We start from the raw sequence: 21,303 nt of genomic DNA, 5'->3' as shown, positions 1-21,303 counted from the left end.
TCGCATTTTTTGCTCTGTATTATCGATATCATGAATTCCGACGCCAGAAACGTGCTTCAAGTTTTCGGCTTTATTTCGCAGAGAATCGAGACAAAATATAACTCCATTTGTAGCCGGAGATATTTTCTAGCGCGCGCTGCTCTCGATTTCACCCAGAAAACTCATCCAACGGCGTAAAAATGCTTGGATTCCACGGCACGAGCATCGTCAATTTTTGGCCTAATTCTAACGCTTATATCACCAAATATCCGCATAATCTCGTCAGCTCGTGACCAGCGCGCGCTAGATTGAACCTTCCTCTTTCGAACGAGCCCTTCCCCAGCGAAAAATATTCTCATACAAGGACGAAAAGTTGAGGCGCGTGAAACCATTTTTCGCCGATTTTTGTCGGTAACGTGGTCGCTCTACCTTATCGCGAATCTACGGAGTCCTGTCTCTTATGACTGGCCGGCTGTTTTAAAATTGTTAGGGAAGCTACGGGACTAGATTGAACCTTCCTCTTTCGAACGAGCCCTTTCCAAGCGAAAAATATTCTCATACAAGGACGAAAAGTTGAGGCGCGTGAAACCATTTTTCGCCGATTTTTGTCGGTAACGTGGTCGCTCTACCTTATCGCGAATCTATGCAGTCTTGCAGTTGACGCAAACAATTTTTATTTCGCGTAGAGATCTGCAGTTCTGGTAACCAATAATGGATTAAAGTGCCAACAATTTAGCCTCGCGCAATAAAATCTGAAACAATTATTAGAGCCCGTAGGATGCACAAAAATGATCCCTGGAGGGTTACACGGATGAACGAGGGTTGCAATGGGCAAACAGCTTCCGCGTTCTCAGAGTCAATGATCTTTCGATCGAGGCTGCTCCTAACCGCGTGAAAGGGGGATGGATCGAACAGTGTAGGGAGAGAAAGAGAGAGAGAGAGAGAAAGAGGGAGAGAGAGAGAGAGAGAGAGAGAGAGAGAGGGAGAGAGGGGAGAGAAAGAGGAAGAAAACGAAGCAATTTCTCGGGGCGGAATCCGCAAGTGTGTCCCGTCTGTCAGGCGAGATCGTCCGGGATCCATGTAATTACGTCCTTCGGGATCGGCCGATGACTTCACGACAAAGTATACCCTCTCGGTTTTACCACTTTATAATCACCGAGCTCGAGTATACCCCTACCCATGATCCCACGGTGTCCGCTCGAACGCGTACCGTAATCGCTCCTAATTACCCGGTCCTTCTTCATCTCCTTCTCCTTTTCTCTCTCTCTCTCTCTCTCTCTCTCTCTCTCTCTCTCTCTCTCTCTCTCTCTCTTGTGCTGTCAGTTCCCACCCCGGGCGACGGCAAGCTTTCGGTCACGCGAGCCCACACGATCTACAGATCCACGGGGCACCATGGAACCCCATAGAATCCCCCTCCACTCGAGTCCCGTGAAACGCACCAGATCAAGCACCCCATCGAGAACTCTTTTTATTTTTCGGGATTTTCGTATTCTCGCCTCGAGTCGCTTTTAATTGGATCGGGGCCTGGTTGATTGATAATTATTACGACCACCGTGGCGATCGTACGGTACTCCTTAATGTATTTTTGGAAACCGTTTAACCTTTATGTTATGTGGGCACCCGGGCAACAACTTTCAATTTCTTTTTGAAACTTCTTTTGTGCTTTTGTTGGCACGCAGCAAAATTACTTGTATATTTTTACGCTCTTGGATGATCACAAATTAATTTGAGGCAGTGAAATACGCGTTGAAATTGTTAAGTACACCTTCGACTATCGTAGAGAAGTTTTATTATTATTAACGTAGGAATTGAAAAATATTTTTCGGTAAACTTGTTACACTGAAGAAATGAATAAAACGTGGTAAGAAAATTGCAGAATAAATAGAATAATATACAGTTCTACAATACATAATTTGTCAAAGAAACCTTTCACCCCAAACGTTTCTATAGAAAATATAAAATTCCTTTCAAAAGGGTGGAATTCTATAAATTTCTTGTACTAAAGATATCAATAAAAAATCATAAAAAAATTGCAGAATAAATAGAACAATGCACAGTTCTCCAATACATAATTTATCAAAGAAACCTTCCACCCCAAACATTTCTATAGAAAATATAAAATTCCTTTCAAAGGGGTGGAATTCTATAAATTTCTTACACTGAAGAAATTAATAAAAAATCATAAAAAAATTGCCGAATAAATATAACAATACACAGTTCTCCAATACACAATTTATCAAAGAAAACTTCCACCCCAAACATTTCTATAGAAAATATAAAATTCCTTTCAAAGGGGTGGAATTCTATAAATTTCTTACACTGAAGAAATTAATAAAAAATCATAAAAAAATTGCCGAATAAATATAACAATACACAGTTCTCCAATACACAATTTATCAAAGAAAACTTCCATCCCAAACATTTCTATAGAAAATATAAAATTCCTTTCAAAGGGGTGGAATTCTATAAATTTCTTATACTGAAGAAATTAATAAAAAATCATAAAAAAATTGCCGAATAAATAGAACAACACACAGTTCTCCAATACATAATTTATCAAAGGAAATTTCCAGTCCCTCGTCCCAAAAACATAAAACTCGACTCAAAGGGGCGATTTTGAAGACACTCCTGACGCTCGGCGATTAAATAAATTGCACAGAAGGTCCAGGATCATCAAAGCGCCATTCAAATCGAGAATTCGCGTAGGAAAACAGCATTGATATTTCAGTAACGTCAGCCGGCAGCGAGAAAGTCCCGGTCGGAGGAAATATCCTCGTAAAATGTTATTCCCCAGCATCCATAAGGAGGCAGGGCTGACGCGGAAGCTTCTTACGCGTCTCGCAAGAGTGTCCGTATGCGAGGATCGATCGTGAGATTACATAAAAGTCGCCCGGAATAAATCCTGCGGGGAACATCTTCACGAGAATCGACGAATCGATCGAGACTCCGCGAGAGTATCTTCCGTAGGGGTAGACACAGGGCCGAAGGGGTGGGATGTTTGCCCCGAAAAGAAATTTATAGATCGTAAATCGACATCCCGTTCGATCCGCGACGGCTCTTTCTCTTTTTCTGTCATTCCGGGGAACGCAATTTTCTGCGGAAGATTGAAATTCCTGCGATTGTTAGACACGGTGCCTCTATTACCATGGAAAATTCATACTTCCCAAAAGCCGGAAAGTTGCTCCCTTCGAACCACTATTTCTCCGTAGAAAAATTATACTCGCTTTCAATTTAAAATCGATGCAGGTTTGTTTAAAAAGTTCTCCAAATTATCACTTTTGATCTGGATTCGCTAGTGATTATAATACCCTTAATGTTTGAGCCAGTATAGCTGTAAACCAGATCACTATTTCTGCATATAAAAATTATGTTCATAGTCTCTAAGGATTGCCAAAAACACTGCAAAATTTTGAAATCGATAGGTCTACTAATTGCATTTTTAGAAACTGTTTAATTGAAATCTTGTTTCGTATAGCGATCTTGGCGCTTCGAACTTTAATGACATCGAACAAAATCGGTATTGTTGCATATAAAAATGATGTTCGTATTCTCTAAAGATTTCCAAAAACACTACAAAATTTTGAAATCGATAGATCTACTAATTTCATTTTCAAAAAATGCTTAATTGAAATCTTGTTTCGTATAGCGATCTTGGCGCTTCGAACTTTAATAACTTCGAGCAAAATCGGTATTGTTGCATATAAAAATTATGTTCGTATTCTCTAAAGATTTCCAAAAACACTACAAAATTTTGAAATCGATAGATCTACTAATTTCATTTTCAAAAAATGCTTAATTGAAATCTTGTTTCGTATAGCGATCTTGGCGCTTCGAACTTTAATAACTTCGAACGAAATCGATATTGTCGCGTATAAAAATTATGTTCGTATTCGTTAAAGACTGCCTAACGGACCTGTAAAATTTGAAATCGATAGGTCGATTAGTCTGGTTAAAAAAAATTTGGGACAGTTCTTGCTCTGTCATTCGGCGGTGCGCAATTTTCCCGGGAAGATTGAAACCGCCGCTATTGTTATGGCGGCAATTACCATATAAAATTCATATTTCAAAAAAGAGGCCGGCCCTTCGGCCCGGCCCGGACCGAAAGCGGAAAGTTATTTTCCCCGTGTCCGTGATTAATGGTAACGACCCACAAAACTTTAATGAATCCCGCGAACCTCGAGAGATCGAGAGAGCAGCCTCGTTATCGGTCGTCTCGGCTCTCGATTCCGTTCTGCGATCGGCGGCTCTTAACGAGCCGGTGATCGAGTTAAAGCTTTATTTATTAGGTTTGTTAACCGACGATCCCCGCCCGGTTTCTTAATTATGTTTGGACACCCGACACGAAACTTTGTAGCCGAGAAAAAATTAACGCGCCCGATCCAACGTCGATTCAATGGCTCCGTGATTTCGTTATTCTTTTTTCTTATCGGTAAGAAGGAAGAGAGTGTTTGAGAGTTGAAGGTTGTTTTAACGAACGGAATCGAGGAGGGAGGAAAGTATGTTCCCGGTGGTAACTCGATGGAAGTCAAGAGAAGCCAAAGAGAGAGAGAGAGAGAGAGAGAGAGAGAGGGGGGGGGGGGAGAGTTTAACTTCATCCCTGACAGCGTCGAGTTAATAGAACTCGGCAAACTTCCCGTCTAATTCGCCCTTTATCGAAGCAAGAAACTGAAATGAAACTTCTGCTTCCGATGGAACTGTTCACTGGCTTCATCTTTCATTCTGCCGAGTTAGGCAGGACGCGTCTCGCGAATTACGTTACTCTTTGTTCAGGATGTTCGTCGACAGACATTTTTTCAGACGATTTTTTCCAATTGTTCCAGAACAGAATCGTTTCTGGGCAACTTCCTGTATTTTATAACATTGTACAACTTTTGCAGTGAACAAAATTGATCCCAAAAATTTCTTAAATCTTATAATACCCTTAAGTAAATGTCTCACCCCTGTAATTAAAAAATTTCGTCCCTTGACGAAAGGGAAATTCTGTTCGAATTTGTACAAAGGTCTAGAATCCTAATAGATGTAGTACAATTAATCGAATAAAAATTGTAGTTTCCTCTTTTCTAAACTTTCCTACTAAAAGAAATTGTTTAAAATGTGGCTACACCCTTAAATAAATGTCTCACCTCTCTAATTGAAAAAGTTCATCCCCTCAGCTGTTTGAATTTGTACAAATGACTAGAATCCTAAAAGATGTAATAAAATTAATGGAATAAAAATTGTAGATTTCCCTTTTCTAAACTTTACCACCCAACAAAATTGTTTAAAATGTGGTAACACCCTCAAATATCATCTTCCGAGTCTTTGAAACTGCCCAAATAATTATAATTCACGATGAACCAGTGACTCTATCACATCGAACTAACAATAGAAGTTCCCAGCTCGTTTTAAACAGATTTAAAAAATCGACACTGTCAAAAGGGCCAGTCCCATGACTCGGTAGTCTCATCGTGCATGGGAAATTAGGTCGTTCCCATTTACAGAGGCGATCATCGCGATTCCCAGGAGATTCAGGAGAAGGACAGAGGGGTAGCAAGGGGATGGAAAAAAAGGGCGCAGAGCCACCCTTCTGAAAAGAAAAGTTTCCTGGGATTTCTGCGCATCCTACGGAAGAGCAGGTAAACGCGACCGAAAAATGGGGACCGAGAGAGGGAGAGAGAGAGAGAGACAGAGAGAGAGAGAGAGAGAGAGAGAGAGAGAGCATGTTAGCGTGAAAGCAACCGAATTTCCCATATTCCACGGGAAACTCGATTATCCGTGTTTCCGCGGACGAAGGACCGCGTTTAAGCAAACCTGTCCCGTCTGCGGAAAACGTACACACGGCTCTCCATCGTTGTTATTTAGACGACGGGAATGAAGTTCAGAGACAACTTGGCAGTACCGTGAATTGTGTATAAATAAGTTTTATATGACGAGTACGTCCGGCCAGAAGGTTGTTTGCGTTGATCCACGATGATGGCTGTCGAGCAGAAATAGATCGAGCCAATGTTATTCCATCACTCGATCGCAAAATATTCGTCTTAAGGGCCCGGTATAATCACGCTGATAACTGTTGTGTAATTTCCGTTCACAGCCTTCAGCCACTGACTTAGGTCTGTGACTAAACTTGTCACATTTTTTGCTCTGTATTATCGATATCATGAATTCTGACCCGAGAAACGTGCTTCAAGTTTTTGGCTTTATTTCGCAGAGAATCAAGACAAAATATAGCTCAATTTGTAGCCGGAGATATTTTCTAGCGCGCGCTGCTCTCGATTTCATCCAGAAAACTCATCCAATGGCGTAAAAATGCTTGGATTCCACGGCACGCGCATCGTCAATTTTTGGCCTACTTCTAACGCTTATGTTACCAAATATCCGCATAATCTCGTCAGCTCGTGACCAGCGCGCGCTAGATTGAACCTTCCCCTTTCGAACGAGCCCTTTCCCAGCGAAAAATATTCTCATACAAGGACGAAAAGTCGAGGCGCGTGAAACCATTTTTCGCCGATTTTTGTCGGTAACGTGGTCGCTCTACCTTATCGCGAATCTACGGAGTCTTAGCTCTTGAACTTTTCACTGTTATTTATGCCATAGGTGCATTCTGTTAAACGTCAGAAAAAATTATAATCAGAGCAGAAAATGTTTGTTTCAAGTAACAGATCGTCACATTAACATAGCAAACCCTGAGGCAGTATGCTAAAGTCATAACTACACTGCCGGTTTTACGCATTTATGACAAAAACGAAGTCAACTGCAAAACAGTAAAACCACTGGAAAATACTGTTATATTATTTTCAAGTAATTGAAATTATTTAGAAAATAGATACAGGTGGCTTCAGTATCTTGCATTCAGTTCAGACAATTATTGTGCATAAAATTTTGCCTATTTTTGTCGGTAACGTGGTCGCTCTACCTTATCGCGAATCTACGGAGTCATAGCTCTTGAACTTTTCACTGTTATTTATGCCGTAGGTGCATTCTGTTAAACGTCAGTAAAAATTATAATCAGAGCAGAAAATGTTTGTTTCAAGTCACAGATCGTCACATTAACATAGCAAACCCTGAGGGAGTATGCTAAAGTCATAACTACACTGCCGGTTTTACGCATTTATGACAAAACCGAAGTCAACTGCAAAACAGTAAAACCACTGGAAAATACTGTTATATTATTTTCAAGTAATTGAAATTATTTAGAAAATAGATACAGGTGGCTTCAGTATCTTGCATTCAGTTCAGACAATTATTGTGCATAAAATTTTGCCTATTTTTGTCGGTAACGTGGTCGCTCTACCTTATCGCGAATCTACAAAAACCGGGCCCTTAAATAATTAATCCTATCGCTAGACTGTGAAAAGTACTGTAGCTCCCTCTGGAATTATCAATTAAGAAAAAGGCTACACGGATTTCAAGAAATAAGCCTTGGAAATTTTTATAGAATATGTTTGATTCACATTTTGAATATTTTTGACTCCTGGTCTTTTAGAAATGAAAGAAATTTGGGTAGAATTTTTGTAAAATGTTAGGAGAGAGGTTCACGGATTAGCGGTGGAACGTCGAGGACGTTAAAGTATGTGAAACAAGTGTCCCGACGCTAAAGGAAGAGGATATAGGCGAAAGAGAAATGGAGGAATCAGGAAGAAGTATGGCGCGAGATAAAGAACGATGAACGAGGCAGGTGTAATGCACTGGAGCAAGATAAGTGTACGAAGAAACAAATGTAGAAAGAAATGTCGGGATCATTGGGAGAAGTTGGCAGCGAATTTAATTGGGAACTCTGCACGGGATTGCCGGAGTTAAATCGTGGGGGCTATTACTTGGAGTTTAGAGAAATGAGATTTGTATGCGAGTGGAACGAAGAGAAATATTAATCCAACTGAAAGCAACACGTTTTAAAGTTAGTTGACCACTTTGCTTGAAACCTTACAATATTTTCTAAGCAACCCCTTCATCATATTCCTGGAAAAATTAATTTAAAATATTTTAAAATATACATTCCACAGCCTGCACTCTTTGGCAATAAACATGGCGGCTGTCATTCTTTCCAGACTCAAAACTTAATTTTTTCGAAGTACTTTTCGTAGGTATATTTTATGTTCTTGTTAGAACATTGAAACAATTCATATAAAATAGATACAAAAATGTGTATATTGTGAATACTGAATTCATCTATAAATTAACATCTTTTGCCAAACTAATTTTTCCAGACTTAAAAATTAATCAAGGTACTGTTCATAGGTACATTTTGTTCTCGTTAGAACATTGAAACAATTAATATAAAATAGATACAAAAATGTGTACATTGTGAATTTTGAATTCCTTTACAAATTAACATGTATTGCCTAATTCTAAACTAATTTTTCCAGACTTAAAACTTAATCAAGGTACTTTTCATAGGTACATTTTGTTCTCGTTAGAACATTGAAACAATTAATATAAAATAGATACAGAAATGTGTACATTGTGAATTTTGAATTCCTTTACAAATTAACATGCATTGCCTAGTTCCAAACCTAATTTTTCCAGACTTAAAAATTAATCAAGGTACTTTTCATAGGTGTATTTTATGTTCTTATTAGACCATTGAAATAATTAATATAAAATAGATAGAAAAATCTGTAAATTTTGAATTTTGAATTCATCTATAAGTTAACATCTATTCCCCAGTTCCAAACTAATTTTGCAACGATGAAATATGATTGAGAATGCAGGGGGGTTCAGAGAACAATGACTAGACTTTTTACCTCGCCACTTTTTATATCGCTAATGAAATTCCTGAGACTTTTTGCTAGTTAGCGAAGCAAGGTGTTAATGTATCGAGTCGACGTGTGGTTTGAACAGTCGAGAAGGGATGCTCGAGGGTTCAAGGTGGACTGTGAGATCGTTTCCGGACGGTGGCCGTGGGACGAAGCACTGGGACACCCGTCAAGCCCTTTAAATCGTTGACTAACCTAACCCAATCCCGTCTCGGAGGCCATAGAAAAGGAGACATTTAAATCTGGCTATCCCTGTGGGAACGTCCGGCGTCCACGTCCTGGGGGGTTGTCCTCCAGGGGGGGAAGAAAAACAATGAACTCGTTTCGGACTGGTCCCGACTCTCCTCTGGTGTCGACGGGATAAAGAAATAAAAAAGGGGGCGCCTAATGTATAAAGCCTCTCAAAAAATGGGCTATCGTGAAAAAATCGTCTGGTCCCACCGTACCGTGGCACTGGACGGTTTCCTGGTGGAATTTCGGCCAACCGGAGATCATAATCGGGACTCGTTTGCCCCTTTCATAGTGAAATTGAACTACCCTCGCTGCGGTCTCCAGTGGGAAATACAAATTTCAATCCTAGCCCCTAAATTCGAGTCTTTATTAATTTCTCGAGGGTAAAAAAATCTACCCTGCGAGGATAAATTTGTAAAACATGTATCTTAACTGTGGAAGACAGTAGACTTTGTACTTTTTCATTTATCGAAATTAATAGGAAAGAAACATTTTTGTTTTATTTTCCATTCTGTATGGACTGCGCAAAAATTAAGAAGTTTAGATTGAAATTACTAGACAGCGGATTTATGACAAAAACGAGTCGTTTAAAACAGTAAAAACATCAGAAGAATTAAACCTATTAAACCTATACCAAGAAAGAAAATAAATTTCAGTCCAGTTTGTTGCAATTAAGGAAAAATTTTTATTCTGCATAAAGACCTAGAAATGAGTGAAGTCATTATTTTCCAACACTTTAAGATTTCCTTTGCCTGTCGAAAATATCGGAGAAACATTTTAATTTTCCACAGAAAAATATTCACGAAACAAAATGTTTGTGCATCGTCTCAATTTTTAATTCACCATATACTCGCATAGAAATATTCGTCGTTTACTCGGGATAACAATGGACGATCGTGCCTCGATGGTTCAGGTTTTATTCCGTGAAATATTGAAAAGACATTTCAAGCTTATTCGAGTGATTTGTTCGCGGCATATCGAAGAGAGACTGCCATAGTATTCGAGGCGGTACAAACGGCATTTCCTCTCGCAAATGGAAGACTCAGCTTCCCCGAAGATACCTCCCTCATCCCGGCATTTATCAAACGCTGTATCCTTCATCGGCCAGGTAAATACTATACATCCGCACAAACAGCATTTCCATAAGCGGACGCAAATTCTGTTTCCCAACTACTATCCAAGCCCAACAGCGGCGCGTCGTTACATAATTCATAACAAGAGCAGTCTCTTCCACGTTCAATCTCCCCTCGACCACCCCCCCCCTCCAAAAAATAATGGCTTCGAGCTGGCTGAAACTTCGCTGGAGATTCCCTTCCCTTCTGTTTCCACGGTTCTAGTCAATTTCGGTCCAACTCTCTGCTCCACTCCGTTCCAATAACTGTCGAGCCAAGTATGAAAGACTGACGTACCTCCAATTGATGGGACTTCTTGGTTTTGGATCCTGCGAGCCCGCCTGGGGCTTCTGGGAACCACCAAATTAACTTTGATTCCATATTCGTGCGATTAATTTTTGCGTTCGATAATAAATATTACGGGAACCCATGAGTGATCAATTATTTTGAACTCTAAAACAAAGTTTGTAGTAAATTCAGGTTTTTATTTCTTAATTTATTAGATAATCTCCATCATTATCAAGGACAGTTTGCCATCTTTCCTGCAAATTTTCAATCCTTCCAATACTTTGAATATTTTCTTCGGGAATCTAAGTTACAGGATTTGCTGAGCAATGAAGAAACTATAAGAAAATCACTGCTCCCCAAAGTACTATGAAAACATAATTCTAAAATTCCACGACTTTCCTCTGTTAAATTGTAAAATTTTTAACAGTGAAGTTAATCTTGCTTATTTCCATTGTAAATGCAGAGAGGAGGTCCGATTTTCAGTTTCTTTCTATATGTACAAATGTGAACACATTACCTATATAACTGTAGGAATATTTTATAATTGTTAAAAGTCTGTGGCCGATAGAGAAGACTCTTTAATGGGTCCATCAACGGCAACAATTTCAATTGCGAACCGACAAGTCACCCCCAGTAACATCATCTTATGTTAGATGGGCCCATAAGTGATCAATTATTTTGAAATCTAAAACAAAGTTTGTAGTAAATTCAAGTTTTTATTTCTTAACCCTTAAGTGCATAGGTAAACGAAATATTAGGAACATGAATGCATACATGGGGTCCATTGAGGACCCCACTTACCTAATTCCCTTGCTAACTTTGATTACAGCAACAATTTATTTCTGTAAACACATTAAACATAACCTAAATATTGACAGAAGCAAATAGCTGAACTCTCAGTTCAGTTGAAAATTGAAAGAATACGTGTTTCCTTATCAACGATCGGTACAGAACTAAAGGCAAAACAAATTCTTTGCAAATAATTGATTACTTATGGATACCCCTAATAATTTCAAAAATCATTCTATCAATTCTCAATTCTTCCATCTACAGGATGTAAAGAAACGTAAAAAATAGGTGTCGCAAAATCGTCCTTGAACTTGAATGTCAAATTTCTGTTCACGCGTCATGAGAATAAACAAGAATTTGACCTTGATATTCAAGGTCAAGGACAATTTTGCGGAAACTGTTTTTTAAAGATCTTCATCGATCCGAAGATGTAGAATACTTCATACATTTGCACCGTGTGAATGTATGAAGAGTTCACTCGTTGATTACTTGGAAATTGATGTGCTCAACGTGATCAATGTCCAAGGATAAATTGCGACTACCGGGATGTTAAATCATGAACTCTTTCTTTCTTGGCAGAGGATATCCATCATGTTCCCACGAACAGGTACGAGCAAAGTAACCCAGCTCGACGACCCTTGAGCACTCTCCCAGCCTCAAGAAGACTTAATTTCCTGGAGTCAGCCGTCCCTTCGATCTCGACAGTCGCTACAAATTTCCTCGGATGTTCCCATCGATGCCTAAAATATTACCCCATAAAGAATCACTTAATTGAACGTCCCAGATATTATCTACGACGTTCCCAGGTAAACTTCGGCAACTCTCACCTTGCGTGTCCAAGTTCTCACAGTTTTAGGGATGCTCGTCTGAGGCAGTTTCCACCCTAAGGTTTCTTCAAACTTTCGGACATCGGAAACATCCCCCCGAGTCGTTAGTGACCATTCATGAACAGTAAATAATTTATCGTGGCACTGATCGTCTCAGTTCTCTCACTATTAATATTGGAACCTCGAGAAAAATCAGTATTTCTGTGTGAAAATATTATGTGTATATTCTCTAAAGATTGTAGAAGATTGGAAAAAATTTTGAGATTGATGGTCTGACTAGATTTGGTTTAAAAAATTCCTAAAGTTATTACGATCTGAAGTCCTTTTGATTTGGACCCTTGAAAGCGATTATAACACTCCTGATGTTTCAACTAGTATAACTTTGCACAGAATTAATATTTCCGCATAAAAAAATTATGTTGATATTCCTTAAAGATTGCAGAAGATACCTACAAAATTAAAAATTGACGTGCTGACTAGATTTGTTTTAAAAAATTCCTAAAGTTATTACGATCTGAAGTCCTGTTGATTTGGACCCTTGAAAGCGATTATAACACTCCTGATGTTTCAACTAGTATAACTTTGTACAACATTAATATTTCTGTATGAAAAAATTATGCTGATATTCCTTAAAGATTGTAGAAGATACCTACAAAATTTAAAATTGACGTTCTGACTAGATTTGTTTTAAAAAATTCCTAATGTTATTACGATCTGAAGTCCTTCTGATTTGGACCCTTCAAAGCGATTATAACACTCCTGATGTTTCAACTAGTATAACTTTGCACAGAATTAATATTTCCGCATAAAAAAATTATGTTGATATTCCTCAAAGACTGCAAACTACACCCACAAACTTGAAAATCGATACGTCCACTAGATTTGTTTTAACAAATTCCTAAAGTTATTACGATCTGAAGTCCTTCTGATTTGGACCCTTCAAAGCGATTATAACACTGCTGATGTTTCAACTAGTATAACTTTGCACAGAATTAATATTTCCGCATAAAAAAATTATGTTGATATTCCTTAAAGATTGTAGAAGATACTTACAAAATTAAAAATTTACGTTCTCACTAGATTTGTTTTAAAAAATTCCTAAATTTATTACGATCTGAATTCCTTCTGATTTGGACCCTTCAAAGCGATCATAACACTCCTGATGTTTCAACTAGTATAACCTTGCACAAAATTAATATATCTACATAAAAAAATTATGTTGATATTCCTCAAAGACTGCAAAATACACCCACAAACTTTAAAATCGATACGTCCACTAGATTTGTTTAAAAAAATCCTAAACTGTGATTTAATTCCACATACGTTTCTCGCAATGATCCTAACGTTTGCCCCTCAACAATTCCCAGAAAGATCACCGTCGCTGCATAAAAAAAAAATATGCTCATACTCTCCAAACACCGTGAAACCCACCCCTAAAATTCGGAATCGATCCGTCCACCGGTTCCCATCTAAAAAATTCCCAAAGGTATCATGTCCAAGCGTTCGACTGGATCTCGCGCATCGCCCGACAAAGTGTCGTTTAATTGAACACCCCCTGCGTTGCCATAATCCTCGCGGTTCCCAGGAACAGGTAAGCTACTGGCTGTACCTGCCGCGACCCGTTCTCCCCTGTTTCTCACAGGGGATGTGCGGGACCAGGGGAGGAAAGTGTGCGTATCCACCGACAGACGGCGGCCGAGCCACAGAAAGAGAGCGAAAGAGAGAGAGAGAGAGAGGCTCGTGCGAAATTCGATGATTCGCAGGACGGATGATGGGGTGGGTAGCGACAGGTAGTTCCCATGGGAGGCTGTCGGCCAGGGATTCCCACAGGATAGAGCTTGAAACCGGGCCACCGAGTCGAAACTGAATTCCGGTCTCTCTCTCTCTCTCTCTCTCTCTCTCGATTCTTTTTTGATTCCCGCTTTATCGCGCGAGCACGCTGCCTTGTCGCGAGGACACACGTGGAATCGGGTTCGTCGGCTTTTCACGCGATCCCGTTCCTTCTTCGGGATTCTGGTTCCTTCTTCGCCGCTGTCTCTCGTTGTTCGTCTTCTATTCCAGCAGGCAGAAATTCATGACGCGATTGTGCACCGTTCGCTCGCGCAAAAGTCGACTGGTTTTCTGTGCGAATCGTATCTGGAACGAAGCTGCGTCCTCGCCGGAGATTAATGGCGACCCTTTGTGACACCCGGAGGCAATTTATGGCGTTTTATTTAACAAATTATGCCGCGCTCGCCCGAGGGCCGACGCTGGACCTGACGGAACCCGACCGCTCGAATTTCAACCCTTTACCGCGCTCCGCTGAAACTTGACGGCGAAACTGCTGCCTCTGAAACTTATGCGATTTTTTAAACATTCTTGGGAGAAATGCTGGCACCAGTAACTTCTGAAATTTTCTGAAAATTTTTGGGAAGATTAGATACATTTTTATTATAAAACTATTTTAAACTCCTTTAATACTTTCTTATCTTTCAAAAGACCATTGGAAAGCATTAGTTGATAATTTAAAATGGCTCTATAAAACTAGAAAGGTAATTATTAAATTACAAATTCTTCACCCTTCACTAAGATCTGGTTAAAAATCTGAAAACCTTATCCTTATTTCCAAATCAATTATCTTTCCCCTGCAATCAATCCAAAAGCAACAGTGTTTGTCCATAATTGAAAATGGTCCCCCAAGACCAAAAAGACATACATTTAAATATTTTACACCCCTCGTTAAGATCTTGTCGAGGACTTCAACGTCTCTTTCTCGTTCTCCAATAAAAAAGCATTTAGTCCCGCAATAAATCAAGAAAGCTAACAGTACGTGCCCGTGATAAAAAATGGTCAGCCCTCAGGAAAGACTAATTAAAAATTCCGCGTGATTCTTTGAGATCCTATCGAAGGCTTCAACATCTCCTTCTGGTTCTCAAATAAAACATTTATCCCCGCGATAAATCTGCAGGTAAGAGGAGAGTACGTGTCCATAAAAAAAAAATGGCCGTGCCCGATCAGGAAGAGACACTCGTACAATTAAAAGTAATGCGTCCTTCATCAAGATCCTGTCAAATTATTAACCGTGACAGGCAGGTGCGAATGCAGTATCCTCTGAAGAGCCAAAAGGAGCACTTTCACACATTCCTTCCAAACATCCCGTTCCGAACTATCACTTTCCAAACATGATCCGCCATTTTCTGCGCAACAAAACTACCCAAAAAAAAAAAAAATCAATCGGTCGGAGCTCGGACACGAAATTCTGGGCAAAATCGATTACTCGTATTGATAATCCCCCCCCCGAGCAGGACAGTCGATCGATCCCGGGGTGATAATCGATCGACAGGCCCGGGCCGAGGAATCCGTTCGATCCATTAAACCGTCTCGGGATCGAGCGAGGCGGCTCGATCGCAATTAAGCAGTTGTACAGTTATCAGACACAATCGGCATACAAAAATTGCTCTGCGCAGATGCGGCGGAGAGGTTGCTGACGTTGTTGGGCGTGGACGACGAGAACGAGGACCTGTTGTCCTCATCCGAGGACGAGGGCGTGGAGCTGGACGAGCTGGAGGACGAAGAGGACGAGCAAGAGAACACCAGGCTGCTGCATCAATTAGCCGCCTCTTTGGCCGCGGAGCTGAAACAGTCTCAGCAAAAGCAGACATCCTCTTCCCGACTGTCGAGGAGTTCCTGCGACAGGAAGGACCTGGAGTCCAGCTATCTGGAGCACGACTGTCTGGAGGATCAGGACGTCCAGGAGATGTCCTATCACGACGAGCTCCCGGAAAAATGGCCGTGCTCTTCGAGCTCGCGGGACAAGCAAGACTTCCGGGAGTCCTACGAGTATCTGGATCATCGTCTCAGGATGGACGAGGATCTGGAGGATCTGAAGGACTCCAGGAGCCTCCAGGAACAAGTCCCGGCGTCCTGGGGTGCTGGATGGGACGCTTGTGCAACCGAGGCTCTCAGATACCTCGTCGAGGACGAAGGTCTGCCGCCCCATCATCCCACGGTCCTCGCCATGAAGGACCATCTGGAGATTCAAAGGGGACGAGCTTTCGCTCAGTATACTGCGTAAACTTCGACGATCTCTCTGATCGCGTCGGTAGTTTTTTTTAACTAGCCACCTTCGCGGGCTAACCTTCCACCCAGTGGTTCGGTCGATCGCTTCTGGATCGGGGGATCGAGGACGTCTCGTCTTGGCTACTTTGCCACCTGTTACCGTGTCTCGCGGATTGCATCATTCGTTTTGGGAACCGGTGGACGGCTTTCGAGGTTCAGGTGTGGGATCATCGCGGGCTGCAGATTTTTGAAACGATTCATTATTGTGGATTATGGCTGATTGGAATGGGAAATGTCTTTTGGTGGTTGAAGGACCTTTTCTGAGTCCCTTTGGAATGATTTCGTGGGTTCTTTTAGAGACACTGGGATGCGAAGTATTTTTGCATTCGTGGATTGTCGATTCTTGTGCTAAATTTGGGGGTTTTTTGAGAGACATTGGGACGAGAAATATTATTCGATCGTGGATTCGCGAAAGTCACTAGACCATTTAAAATTCGAATTTGTTTGTGCGAGAATAAATGTGAATGTATTTTTGGATTGCCAAAACGTCGTGAATGTGGTCGTTTATTACCAATACTTGCGCTAATTTTGTGGGTTCTCTTAAAGAGGTTAGGACGAGAAATATTCTTCGATGGCCAAAAGATGCTTTTCCATAGAAGAACCCACGATCGTGGATTCGCAAAAGTCACTAGGCCATTTAAAATTCGAATTTGTTTGTGCGAGAATAAATGTGAATTTATTTTTGGATTGCCAAAAAGTCGTGAATGTGGTCGTTTATTAACAATTCTTGCGCTAATTTTGTGGGTTTTCTTAAAGAGGTTAGGACGAGAAATATTCTTCGATGGCCAAAAGATGCTTTTCCATTGGAGTACCCACGATCTTGGATTCGCAAAAGTCACTAGGCCATTTAAAATTCGAATTTGTTTGTGCGAGAATAAATGTGAATTTATTTTTGGATTGCCAAAAAGTCGTGAATGTGGTCGTTTATTATCAATTCTTGCTCTAATTTTGTGGGTTTTTTAAAAGACTTACACATTTTAAAGATTTAAAGTGGATTCGCAAAAGTCACTAGACGATTTAAAATTCGGATTTATTTATGCAAGAATAAATGTGAATTTTTCAAATGATCTTTTGGACCAGCCCGTATCACCTTGGATCGATCGGGGATTTTCTACTTCCTCGCTGATAAAATAAAAAAAATCCACCGTTAGGTGACTAAAACAGGCGAAAGAAAATGGCTTCCAGCACATCCTCGACCGAAATAGATCGAATTACGTCGACCGAGCAGACGTTGAACTTCACCTCGATAAGGAAGCGATTGAGGAGAGAACGTCTGGCGAACGGTTCGGGGGAAGATCATGAATCTCAATGACTCGTTTGCGAGCCCGGTGTCCCATAGTCGCCGGGGCCGTTGAATCACGCTGGGCAGAGCATGATCGTCCCCGCGAGCCGGCCGAGTGTTCCCGCTCGCGGTAAAAAAGGAATCTCTTCTCATTCGGATTATAAAATGCATTCACCGTGTGTTTGTAAAGCAAACGACGCCGCTTTCACGCGCCGGGACCCGCGAGACTGTGTGTGTGTGTGTGTACGCGTGAAACTGTTCCAGTCAGATTCGAAACTTCTCCGTGTAGGATTTTCTGGAGGACTGTGAAGGTGACCGGCAACCTTCTTCAACCTTCTTCAACCTTCTTCGGGAATGGCGAGCTCTCGCTGGCGAATCGCCTTGAGAGTAATCGCGATCAGCTGTGAATCTTCGCTCCTCGACCCCGATGCATTAATTAAACTTAAATATGGTTACTGGGTGCTCGCGGTCGTTAACTTCAACGGAGATGCTGTTTACCAAAGGTTTTTCATGGTTACAATAATTTTTTTCAACGTACCTTCCAGTTTTATTTAATGTGGATTTAATAAGAATTATTATTGCCAAAGTATCTTATCTGGATTAATTCAACAGAGCTGTATCTCCACACAAAAATAGTGTTCTTTCTTCAAGCACATGTATTATGTGTTGCATAGTTTCATTGTTTTTTCCAGAAGCACCTATTGACTCTCTTAAAATTGCCATAAGTGGCTGAACACTAAACCTACATAAAAAGTGACTCACACGTTTCACAAGAATGTTAAAATTGAATTTATTTATGCTTCGGAACTTTTATTACAGTATATGCATTGAGAAATTTATGGAATCATTTCTCATGCAATGAGTCCATACGATGTTAACAATCTTTCAATGAAAAATCTAAAACCGATCATTTGATCGGCTTGACTGGTTTAGTGTCAAGCATTGCAACCCCACAAAAAAATTGATCCCAATAATTATTTAACGCGTGACTACTAATAATGTAACTATTTGCAGATGAAATTTTCGTTTCTATTCACCATTTTGATTCCAGATATTTTCCAGAATATGAAATACAAATACAATTTAATCGAGTCATTTTTAAAAATTGTTTTGGAGGGTTGGGGGTTAAGAAGTTTTAACCTCTTAAGCACTCTACGCCACTATAGTGGCTTCCGTGGGAAGCATTAGTTTGAACAGTACGAACCACTATAGTGGCTTCCGTGGGAAGCATCAGTTTGAACAGTACGAACCACTATAGTGGCTTCCGTGGGAAGCATCAGTTTGAACAGTACGAACCACTATAGTGGCTTTCGTGGGAAGCATTAGTTTGAACAGTTACAAACCACTATAGTGGCTTCTGTGAAAAGAATCAGTTTGAACAGTACGAGCCACTATAGTGGCTTCCGTAGGAAGCATTAGTTTGAACAGTACGAACCACTATAGTGGCTTCCGTGGGAAGCATCAGTTTGAACAGTACGAACCACTATAGTGGCTTCCGTGGGAAGCATCAGTTTGAACAGTACGAACCACTATAGTGGCTTCCGTAGGAAGCATTAGTTTGAACAGTACGAACCACTATAGTGGCTTCCGTGGGAAGCATCAGTTTGAACAGTACGAACCACTATACTGGCTTCCGTGGGAAGCATCAGTTTGAACGGTACGAACCACTATAGTGGCTTCCGTGGGAAGCATCAGTTTGAACAGTACGAACCACTATAGTGGCTTCCGTGAAAAGAATCAGTTTGAACAGTACGAACCACTATAGTGGCTTCCGTAGGAAGCATTAGTTTGAACAGTACGAACCACTATAGTGGCTTTCGTGGGAAGCATCAGTTTGAACAGTTACAAACCACTATAGTGGCTTTCGTGGGAAGCATCAGTTTGAACAGTACGAACCACTATAGTGGCTTCCGTGAAAAGAATCAGTTTGAACAGTACGAACCACTATAGTGGCTTCCGTGAAAAGAATTAGTTTGAACAGTACGAACCACTATAGTGGCTTCCGTGGGAAGCATTAGTTTGAACAGTTACAAACCACTATAGTGGCTTCTGTGAAAAGAATCAGTTTGAACAGTACGAGCCACTATAGTGGCTTCCGTAGGAAGCATTAGTTTGAACAGTACGAACCACTATAGTGGCTTCCGTGGGAAGCATCAGTTTGAACAGTACGAACCACTATAGTGGCTTCCGTGGGAAGCATCAGTTTGAACAGTACGAACCACTATAGTGGCTTCCGTAGGAAGCATTAGTTTGAACAGTACGAACCACTATAGTGGCTTCCGTGGGAAGCATCAGTTTGAACAGTACGAACCACTATACTGGCTTCCGTGGGAAGCATCAGTTTGAACGGTACGAACCACTATAGTGGCTTCCGTGGGAAGCATCAGTTTGAACAGTACGAACCACTATAGTGGCTTCCGTGAAAAGAATCAGTTTGAACAGTACGAACCACTATAGTGGCTTCCGTAGGAAGCATTAGTTTGAACAGTACGAACCACTATAGTGGCTTTCGTGGGAAGCATCAGTTTGAACAGTTACAAACCACTATAGTGGCTTTCGTGGGAAGCATCAGTTTGAACAGTACGAACCACTATAGTGGCTTCCGTGAAAAGAATCAGTTTGAACAGTACGAACCACTATAGTGGCTTCCGTGAAAAGAATTAGTTTGAACAGTACGAACCACTATAGTGGCTTCCGTAGGAAGTATTAGTTTGAACAGTACGAACCACTATAGTGGCTTTCGTGGGAAGCATCAGTTTGAACAGTTACAAACCACTATAGTGGCTTTCGTGGGAAGCATCAGTTTGAACAGTACGAACCACTATAGTGGCTTCCGTGAAAAGAATCAGTTTGAACAGTACGAACCACTATAGTGGCTTCCGTGAAAAGAATTAGTTTGAACAGTACGAACCACTATAGTGGCTTCCGTAGGAAGCATTAGTTTGAACAGTACGAACCACTATAGTGGCTTTCGTGGGAAGCATCAGTTTGAACAGTTACAAACCACTATAGTGGCTTTCGTGGGAAGCATCAGTTTGAACAGTTACAAACCACTATAGTGGCTTCCGTGGAAAGCATCAGTTTGAACAGTACGAGCCACTATACTGGCTTCCGTGGGAAGCATCAGTTTGAACAGTACGGACCACTATAGTGGCTTTTGTGCCATCCGCGGCCATGCGCGCCGTACCTGGGAAACGGAGTTACGGACAAGCGCGCCGTACCTGGGAGATGGAGTTGCGGATAGACGCGCCGTGCTTAAGAGTTGAAATTCTGTTTTTGTCTCTCGAATTTTTCCCCAATTTTCACGAAAATCGTGAATCGGTAAAGACAAATAAATTGTGTAGCAAAAGAATTTGTAGACGAGTCAAGGAACGAAGATTCATGGCGGATGGTTCCATCGGTATCGGAATAAAGCATTTTGTACTAGATTATGTTCCCCCGAAAGGATAGACTCGCCGAATTCACGGATATTAAATGGAGTCCATTGGATCCCGCGATTCGTCAGGTTCCCCACGGTGGAACGAGAATTAAATGGAGGACGAACTTAACTTCCAATGGCGGATCAGACTCGGACGATTTCCGTTTTATAGTCCACCGAATCAACCCCCTCCCCTTTCCGTCGTTTTGTTTCCCGAAACAAAGCGAGCCGTCTTCTTCTTTGTTCTCTCGGTAGCGCGATTCGTTTGTTCATCCCCCTATTCATCCCCCTTTTGCCCCGTTTCTTTTAATGTCCGTTTTTATGTATCGTCGTTAGAGTGCTATCAATAATCGTCGTCGCTACGAGCTAATTAGCATTATCGTTCTTTATTATTCATTATTTATTTTTTACACTTACTCGCGATAGGCTTAAGGGATCTCGCGGATCGATTCTCGCGGACTCGCTACATCGATCCATTGGACGTTGGATTCGGGGAACGAATGTCAATGAAACGAACGAAACAGATAAATGTCAATGCGAATGGTTC

The 21,303-nt window shown here is 41.0% G+C and overlaps 1 protein-coding gene across 1 annotated transcript in view; it reads left to right on the top strand.

Annotated features, from left to right (window-relative positions):
• LOC143360962 (uncharacterized) overlaps positions 1-16,050 on the top strand; it is a 64,868-nt gene extending 48,818 nt beyond the window's left edge. Inside the window, exon 3 of the mRNA XM_076800188.1 lies at positions 15,405-16,050. Within this exon, the coding sequence (XP_076656303.1) occupies positions 15,405-16,012 (608 nt within the window). The 3' untranslated portion in view covers positions 16,013-16,050. The remainder of the gene's footprint in view (positions 1-15,404) is intronic.
• Positions 16,051-21,303: the final 5,253 nt, after the last annotated feature.

The sequence above is a fragment of the Halictus rubicundus genome, chromosome 1 (genome assembly GCF_050948215.1).
Source record: "Halictus rubicundus isolate RS-2024b chromosome 1, iyHalRubi1_principal, whole genome shotgun sequence".
In the NCBI taxonomy this organism is placed as follows: Eukaryota; Metazoa; Arthropoda; class Insecta; order Hymenoptera; family Halictidae; genus Halictus; species Halictus rubicundus.
Note: the sequence above shows the minus strand (reverse complement) of the source record. Positions and strands in the feature narration are given on the sequence as shown.